The sequence below is a fragment of the Prosopis cineraria genome, unplaced genomic scaffold, assembly GCF_029017545.1.
Source record: "Prosopis cineraria cultivar Desert tree isolate PC_DT_omini unplaced genomic scaffold, ASM2901754v1 PC14, whole genome shotgun sequence".
Lineage (NCBI taxonomy): Eukaryota > Viridiplantae > Streptophyta > Magnoliopsida > Fabales > Fabaceae > Prosopis > Prosopis cineraria.
The window spans coordinates 7,129,276-7,138,477 of record NW_026555345.1 but is presented as its reverse complement, the minus strand read 5'-3'; the positions used below and the strand labels follow the sequence as shown (position 1 = coordinate 7,138,477).

At 34.4% G+C, this 9,202-nt stretch overlaps 1 protein-coding gene across 6 annotated transcripts; it reads right to left on the bottom strand.

Moving 5' to 3' along the window:
- On the bottom strand, nt 1-5,148 carry LOC129293556 (probable dolichyl pyrophosphate Man9GlcNAc2 alpha-1,3-glucosyltransferase). Of its 6 annotated transcripts, none has more exons than XR_008589171.1 (8): nt 4,324-5,148; nt 3,601-4,048; nt 3,017-3,200; nt 2,760-2,867; nt 1,939-2,100; nt 1,561-1,813; nt 376-900; nt 1-280 (listed from the first exon to the last, which is right to left on the bottom strand). XR_008589171.1 is itself a non-coding variant. In XM_054931578.1 (8 exons), the coding sequence occupies exons 3-8, from the start codon at nt 3,993-3,995 to the stop codon at nt 479-481; spliced, it is 1,524 nt and encodes a 507-aa protein (XP_054787553.1). In that variant the 5' UTR covers nt 3,996-4,048; nt 4,324-4,485; nt 4,582-5,148; the 3' UTR covers nt 333-478. The 6 variants fall into 6 exon arrangements, 5 of the variants coding, with proteins under 5 accessions (XP_054787553.1, XP_054787554.1, XP_054787552.1 ...); XM_054931578.1 differs by lacking the exon at nt 1-280 and having other exon boundaries at nt 333-900; nt 4,324-4,485; nt 4,582-5,148; XM_054931579.1 differs by lacking the exon at nt 1-280 and having other exon boundaries at nt 333-900; nt 4,324-4,424; nt 4,582-5,148.
- Nucleotides 5,149-9,202: the final 4,054 nt, after the last annotated feature.

Here is a 9,202-nt window from a genome sequence, read left to right as displayed (position 1 = left end):
TTTTAGCCCTGAATTCTCCGTTTAGGAATAGTAAATCCTTGATTGTCAAATCAGAAACCCTAAGTTCAAAATATTACATCACTAAAAATTAAGGTAAACAATATTCCAGATTGTGTGCTGTGCCTTGCACAAAGTCTATACGGCGAGTCGGATTATTCACAAGTTATGTTATATATGGGTATATAAGTAAGGTAATTGCGACTCGTGCTTATGATTAACATCTTCAGCATCTGAACCATAACATCAACTTTTACTGTGTTTTCCAGAGTCCAAATAAAACCTGAATATATATCCCATAAATGGAGAGGAAATTAGTTAAACATTCAAACATCTGAATACAAAAGCACGTATGAATAGAGATGAAGTGAAAATTACATGACAGGGTTATGAGCCATAGCTAATACGCATAAAATGGCGTCATCTCTGGGTCCAAATATCCAACAGGGAAGTATCAAATGAGCTTCTTTTTCTATTCTATTCATTCCAATTTGACATGATTATCCCACATCCATTGCTTTAAATTTGTACAAAGTGCTACAAGCACAAACTGAGAGAAGCAGAGATTCATAGTTAGCGCTTCAAAGAGGAAAGGATACTTCTCTGGAGGGCGCATGACCAAGTAAACAACATGAAGAATAAAACACAGAACATTTAAGATCAGACGCATGATCCTTGTGCTGAAATAGTAACTACTCTCTTCATTTCTGTTCTGACCTGGTGCAAAGAATATGAGGATAAATAATGCAAATGAAGCCAAATATGCGAGAACAAGTCCGTCGCGGCATATCAGAGGGAACATGGAGAACATGGCAAATTGCATGAACCATCTGAACAGAAAAGGCTCTTCCACAGCAAGAAGGCTTGCAGGCAGAAGGGGCAGCAAAATGGACTTCTCGTGCACTGTATAAGACACAGAAGAGCTATTAGATCTTCATAATGTATATGACCATAAATAATAAAACAGAAAATTATGTCTTCCTCCCCTAAATTAAGTTGTGATTGTAAAATAAGTACTTCTCTTGTCTTATTTACAAGACAAGGAGTATTTGTTTTGATCTTATTTATAAGTTATCTCTGTGATTCCCATGTCCATCTTTACTCTTTTGCTCCTATTAAATATTGGGGTATTTTATTTTTAAGTATGTATATTTAATAAAGATAAAATTAAAAACTTATTGAATTTTTAGACAGAGTTAACAAGGTTTAAAATTTTTCTTGGCTTCAGTAAAACAGGTTGGAAGTATTATAAATAGGATCGGGAGGAGTACATAAATTGACAAGGCAACAAACACCTCGTGATCCTCATGCGTCAGATATATCCGCAATTTTAACACAACACAATGCCAAGCAGTGAAAATTGAAGCAAGCAGACTCTTGCAGCTGATTTAAGATTGGTATTTAATGTTTCATGTTAAAATCCGAAGTTTAGGCAGGTGTTTTGTCACATTTTAAAGTGTACACACCAATCTTGTAACAAAGCCTTAGCTCAAGAAAGTAAAATGTAATTTTCCTGTAAGAATAATCTAAATTTCATGCGAAATAAAGAAAAGTTATACCGACCTTGGAAAGAGAATAGGTAAAATGAGATTGAACTAGTTAGTAGCCCGTAAAGGAAGCCTTGGTTGCTAGGAGATTTTATTTGTTGAGTCATTGAAGGAAGACAAGCTAACACTGTAGCCGTGAAGCTGAGAAGTTTCAGCGATTGTGTTGTAAACAATTTCTTCCACTTGATCAGAATTGAAGAGGTGCACCAAAAATTGGCAACATAATCCTCATATATCCCCCTCTCAAAAGGAGCAAGACGAGAAAGAACCTGTTCCAAGTACAATAAAAAGAGTATACACTCAAACATAGATACAATGCCATAAAAGGCACCACGGATTAAGGAAAGTAAAGCACAAAAACACACCTTCTAGTGGCAAATAATATCGCACTTACCTCCAAAATGGATTCCATTGAATACAGATATGGCCACCACACAGCTGCAAAGGTTCCTAAAACAACCAGCCCCAGTTTTGCCACCTCTAAGAGTGGATATTTACGCCTTAGGCATTTACCCAGGAGATGGCTGAAAAAAGCAGGAGCGAAGTATATACTCATCTGCAGGGGCAGGCAGAAACAGTTATCCTCCCATTCCCGAAATATCATCAGAGTGAAAATAAACTACTTATTACTAATACATATTGTTGTCTATGCCATTACTGCTGCTTGCTATTTACCTAACAACCTCATAAAAATGTTCAAATAAACACCTAGGAGAAATGCAATCCCCTCAAGAAACAGTCAAGTCAATTCACAGAGTAGTAATCAAGATTTATCTTGGATCACAAACTTCATTGATTCACAAAAATTTACAGGCTAGGCTAAGAAGTATATCAGAGTGAAATTCAAGAATACAAATTAACTGATAAAATCCAATTATAGATCTCAAAAGAGAACCAGTTGCACAATCCAGACAATTAACTTCCAATTTTATTGACCTCCCAAAGAACAAGTATATGAATATGGAATGAAGCAGACAGGCAATGAAATGCCATTATGAGAAACAATTGTACCAAAAAAACAGCATATACTAAATTTAAATAACTTTCCACCTCAGCAGCATACAATCATGAATGACCATATAGAAACAGTATAATAATGGAAAGCAGTCAACAACAACCACCAACCTTATCCCACTAGGTGGGATAGGTTACATGGAAATCGAAAGCAGTCAAACTAAAGAATAATAGATCAATTCAAAGATGAAGAAAATCAACCTGTTTATGATTTATGGCTAGACAATACAGAACACAGGCAAAAAGATATTGTCCAGAGAGGATAGCAGCAACAGCTCCAGTACTGAGCCCCAAGCTAATGCAGTTGAACTGAAACACAGTAAAAGCAATATTTTTAAACTGAGGCACCACCGTTGGTGGGGAAAAAAAGGGGTACTAAACCTGAAACTGAAAATAGGAGAAAAGGGGGTGGGGGCCGAGGAATGAAATGGAACAATGTCAGAATTTAAATTGGGAACCTGAAAATGACCGTGATCAATTAAGATCAAACATGGATTTAGTAAAAGCAAGGCTGTGTGCCACCAAATGTCACGTTTATGGCATCTTGAAGGTTGATTGTAATAAACAATAATGAAGTATATGATAGATGGGAAGAATATAAGGGCATCGGAAGATAAAACTGTCCACCTCATGAGTAGTTTTCTGCACAACAGAGATGCATTACCAAAATGGAGAAAAAGATTAAAAAAATAAAAATAAAATAAACTCATCAGCAAAAGTTAAGTCAAGAAAACGAGTAAACTAACAATCAGTCGCTAAATTATTAGACTCACTTAGCTTTAGTCCCCAAAAATCAGGTGTAAAAGTTAGTTCCTAAAAATAATAAGGCCATCAAATTTAAGTCCTTTATCAAGTGCTTCGGGGACATTGAAAGAACAAACTTGTGAAGAGTATTAATTTCAGTCACTAACTTGCACATCCCCTAGTTTCAGGGAATGAAGCTAAACGGTGTGATAATTTACAGACCAAACTGTTAGTTTACTCTTATTCATAAGGCATCCATTAAAAGGACCCTAAATAATGAAATGAATTAAGTACCCACCCAAGATAGGACTCATGACCTCTGGAACTAAATAGAGAAACTGAATCAGGGTGGAAAAATCTGAGAAAGAGGCCGTGGATGAAACTTTGGTAGGCAGTAAGCGGCGGGTAGTCAAGTCCCCAGTAGCTCAAATCATTGGTGGTGCTATTGCGGTACCACTCCCTAACTGGAAGGTTAAGGGTAATCTCCATCCAATGTCTCTGTGCCTCATAGTCCCCATACTTTGGAGGGTGTCCAGCGCCAGAATAAGGATGGAGTGACACAGCTGCGCGAACCAAAAGTGCAAACACTGCCACAGTAGCAAATATAGCCGCGGGTTCTCTCTGAATTAACCATCGCCAACAATCGTCCACACCATCATCCACATTTACTGTTTTCCTCTTTCCCTTTGTCATGCTTAACTATCAACTCAGTTCCGCCAGGATATGTGATAGAATAATATCTAAAACTAAAAATGGAGAGAACCAAAAATCAGAAAAGAAAGAAAAGAACTGTCCATTAGATAGCGGTCAATTGCAGAGATTCATAACAACTAATTCACAAATCACAAGCAATTGCACCGAGAAATATCTCAATTGCAGATCCAGTGACCAAAAAAGGGGGGGTCTAGCCATGAAGCTTTTTAATTTGTTCAGGGATGCCCCCAAAACCTTGTTCCAGTAGTTCACGCAATATCATAGGCGGACCTATAAACCTTTAAGATATGCATAATTGATATAATACCTTTTTAATTTCTGTTCCAGATACTTGACGACGATGCCTTAGTAAGCAATTGATTCGGGCAACTCCTTCAAGCCACTGAGGCATGATAACTTAAACTCAAGCTTCGAAATTTTTAGAGACAAGTCGATCCAAGTCATTTACCAGATCATGCAACACAAATAACTTGAAAATTTTCTAAATTGATGATCACATGAAGAGATTAATACACAAAATGCCAATACACAACAAATCCAACATTGCACAACAAGACAATCTCACCGGATTTTGGGAGTAGACAAAGCCCTTTTTGAATCCTTTCCCGAGAAGAACTACGCGAGCCTGACAACGGTGGACAGCGTCCGACGGCGAATCGACCAAGTGTGTGTTTGGATAACCTCAGTTGGGGTGCCAAAGGTCCATTAGGATAGTAAAAATTGTGTTTGGATAAAAACTTTTTGAGAAGAGCGTTGAAGAGAAAAGCTCGTTCCAACTGAAGCCAGAAAATAGACCGTTGGGTGAAACGCGCGGTAATGAGCTTCCTACTGCGACTCGCCTCTGTCTTCGTTCTTCAGGAAGCCATTGCATCCTTCTCTCCTCGCCATCGTCGCCTATCGTTGCCTCCTTCTCTGCTCGCCGCCGTGTCGTCCGTTGGGGTCGTAGGTTCCGCCGAGGTTGCTGTTGTGGTTGATCTGTCTTGCTCACACTGCCAGACCAGAGAAGCTCTTCGGCCTATGCTTCTTCTTCGACCTTGCAGTCACCCTCCCTCTGTTCTAACTTTCTTCAACCTCTAACAGACGCCGGATCAGCTCAATTTCTCACCAGATTGATAGAGGAGGAAGGGATGAGTTCCTTGGTCTATCGGTTATTATTATAATAATTATTATTGTTATTTTTTTTTTCTTTTGCCAATAGGTGTACCTTAGCTGTTAAATTTAAGGAAAAATTGGTCAAAATGATGAGGTTAGAAAGGCAATTAGTCTCAGGGACCAAGTATTCTTGAAAGATCAATTGTATTATTTTATTTATTTAAAAATTTCATGATCTAATTAAAATGTTCTTGTCTTAAACAAAAAAATTTGAAAAGAAAAATGACCCTTGCTTCTTCCTTACTTCACATGATTTGAATGAAAGAAGTTAGCAAGGGATGTTTTTGATAAAGTATCAACTATGGTCTAAGCTATGAACAAATTATAAGCAATATGTTTTAAAATAGACAACCCCATTTTCAAGGTGCCCTAATTAGATGAGTTGTGGTTGACGAGTCTTGAGTGATTTTAAAGTGCTAATGGCCTGAGTGATGATCGGGTACATATTATGTGTCAAAACTTCCATTTTGTCCGAGCATGATTTTGGTTTTTTCTTATTGTGAGTTGCTTCTTCTCTTCTTCATGTTGTCTAAACTTTAGTGAAATGCGTGACAATAGTTGTGATCTTCCTAGTTTTAACTTGCACCAAAATCAATAGTCATGTAAGTGTCATTTGTTTAAAAAAAATCTTCTAATAATTATTATAGCTTAACCTCGTGAAATTGTTGTCAATTGTGGTTGTTCTTCATATCCAAAGGCACATGCTTCTTGTAGTATGCATAGGTGTGCACATTTCTCATTATCCTTTACTAATTGCCTCTCAACTTCCTCATCCTCTACATCTACCATAGTTGATTTGTCCAAGTCCATAAGTGCGAATTTAATGATAAATCCTTCTAATTCAATATATTGGCATGAAGATATGATGCCTTTGGTTTGAAAATTATGATTCCTTTTCTTATTAGTTGTCTACATACTATCCTACTATCATATAAAAATTCCTCTAAAGCTGTCACAATCTTTCCACCCATATGAAATAAGTAATATATTTCATTCTCTTACATACTAATCATTTTACTATGTAAGATAATGAAAAAAAAAAAGCTTTACAAATGAGGAAAATACATTGAAAACAAGGAAGTAAGGAACTAATGTCATGTGCTTTTTAAGTGTGATGCAAGTGTTGTGGGTCATGTTTGGTAGTGAAAATTGCAACCAAAAATTGCATCATAATATTATTGTACTATTCCAAAATCACTCTCCATTGATACTTTTATACTGTATGTTGTAAGTATTGCTTCTAATTTTCAAGGTCCCAAACTTTAGAGGAAACTCTATTTACAAGTCAGAGATAGTACCTTGACAATTTCTTAGGCTAGATGGATGTTGGAGGAAGGACAAAAAGTCAGTTGAACCACATTTACATTGAACAAGAGTTCCCCTACTTTCAAACACACGAACAAAGCATCCATTAATGGCGTCTAAATAAGGTCAAATTAAGCAACAACTTCACAAACAGAATAATCTTCAGCATTCATAGATTAAAAAAGTAATACCTAACTTGTGACAACTTCATCCACCGTGCTCGATGGAAGACAGTCATCAGACCACTATGCTCAAGCACTCGCACACGGTGCTCCAATATTCAAAAATCTCGACAGCCTCTTCCTTCATTTATTGCTTTTTCCCCTATGTTTTAGGGGTATTTTGGTCAAACAATAGAATTATTAAATGAATAAAATCATAAGTTTGGTCTTTCAAGCACATTTGATCCCTAGAATCAATTTCCTTTCTAACCTAGTCTTTTTGACTAATTTTCCTAAAGTATTATTATCTTAAAAATATTTTTGAATTTTCTTATATTGTCTATTTACATCATATTTAAATTTAAGTACAATAGAATATAATTTTTTTTCTTTTACCTATAAGTATCATTCTAATAAAGATAACTAACATTTATTTCTCCGTGCAATGCACAAGAAGAGTTAAAATATGAGAAATTGAGTTCAGTGAAATACTAGTTACAATGCATGAATGTATTATAATTAAAATACGAAGTTTTAAGAGAGTGCAATTATTATTTATCCTGTCCAAGTAACAAAGATATGTCGAATGACAATTACTAATCATTACACTCTATAAAACTACATGTAAATTCACCTTCTTCATGTCAAATTATGAAATATCTCATGATATGCCACATTCATTGTTGCACTTCATTTATTGCAACTATCATCATTCAATAGTATTCTTAAACCATCAACTCTTTTCACTCAAGAAAGAGCAACATAAAGTTGACTATATGTAAAAACTGGCTTTATCAAATACAATCCCACAAAATTCAATAATTGACCTCGGCTCTTATTTATTGTCATGGAAAAGGATAAAGTAATGGAAAATTGTCTTCTTCTCATTCGAAATGGAAATTTATTTTTTGAAAAATTCATGTCCATTCTATGAATTATGACGTTTTCCTCATATCTTGGACCAGTCAATGTTATAGCCTCGATGACTAACTTACCAAGTTTTGTGATCTTGAGTCTAGTTCCATCACATAAACCTGTAGCTCGGTCAACATTCCTCATAAGCATTATTAGTGTACCAATCTTCAAAACAAGTCTATGTGGAGGTAAATTAGAGCTATTAATTGTATTCCAAAATTCAATAATATATAAATTTTTGAATGAATCAATATCTTCAAAGAATTTACATATAGAATCACAAATATAGTATTAAATTAAATCCCCTATTAGTAAAAAACACATGTAATCATTGATGGAATTCACAACTTTTATTATTGGTGCAAGTTTGGCTCTATCATTAAAATAGTCATTATTAGTAATATTGGATAACAAATTTAGGTATATTTCTTTAACAATTGATAATGGATCGATAGAGCTAGTGATCAATAACTTCAAGGGAATTTTAATTTCAGCAATGCCATCAATTGATTCACCCATTTCCCATCTCCAACTTTCAAGAGCCATAGTGAGAATTCTTTTAAACATGGATCTGCAACCCTATTTGTTGACTGCAAACGTCAATTCTTTGTCAAATGGAAGATTTTGCAACAATCACATAATTATAAAGAGCTAATACATGCATTAACAATTGATGCTCTTACACCCTTTAGTATTATAGGTAAGATTGGTCTAAAATCACCACCTATGAGAATGCATTTACTACCAAAGGACTTATCACAATTCATTATATACTTGAATGTCTTGTCAAAAGCTTCAATACAATACTTCTACTAATAATAACTTTAATTGGGAGTAACTTTCTAAGTGTATTTTTAATATGTTTTTTGAGTAGCTTTGTAATTTTTTTTATAAAAAAACTTATATATTTAGCCTTGAGCTTGCTTTTAATTAAATTAAAACATGTGAATCTTTTGTCAATTATGTTTTCTATAAAAAATTTTGTTATTAATATTAACAACACATTATAATTTACTTATTTTAATTTGATTGAACAAAAATATATTAAATATATAAGATTAAGTATATAAATTTTATTTTTTATAGGCCTCTTTCCTATCAAATTGTATTAAAAAAATAAATATTTCATATTAAATATATTTTTATAATGATTTTATTTAAACTTTCATCATTCAAAATGTTAAATGTAGTTTTTTAAATAAAAATACAAAATGTACTTTTAATACTTACTTTTGAAGCATTTTGATAAAAATAAAACCAAAAATAAAATTAAAATTGGAAAAGAAAATGAAAATAAATTCAAAAATATGTTAGATAAATTTTAAGCTGATAAATTAAATTTTAAATGTGAAAATACACTATTACCCCTCCAAGCAACTCCTCCACTCCATCCATCTCTTCCTCCCTCATCGATCATCACGTCATCACCAAGCACCACCACCCGACATACCAAATATAAAAATCAACCCCACAATCCAGAATCATCCAACAAAAATCAACAAATTTTAAGTCAAAACAAAATTCGAAACAACAATTAAAGAGGCATGTTGGTCGAGAGGGGTGAAGGGGATTTGGGTAGTAGATTCTAGAAGAGGAATCAGAGCCGTTGGTTATTGAAGATGACGGTGGCTTCCATTGCCAAATCATTATTGA

Bases quoted from the DNA above. Each gene is read 5' to 3' on its own strand.
- LOC129293556 (XM_054931576.1), bottom strand. From the start codon at position 3,995: ATGACAAAGGGAAAGAGGAAAACAGTAAATGTGGATGATGGTGTGGAC. The intron at 1,814-1,938 runs GTAAGTGCGATA...TACTTGGAACAG, and splicing joins CAATGGAATCCATTTTGGAG to GTTCTTTCTCGTCTTGCTCC. The intron at 901-1,560 runs GTCGGTATAACT...TGTCTTATACAG, and splicing joins TTACCTATTCTCTTTCCAAG to TGCACGAGAAGTCCATTTTG.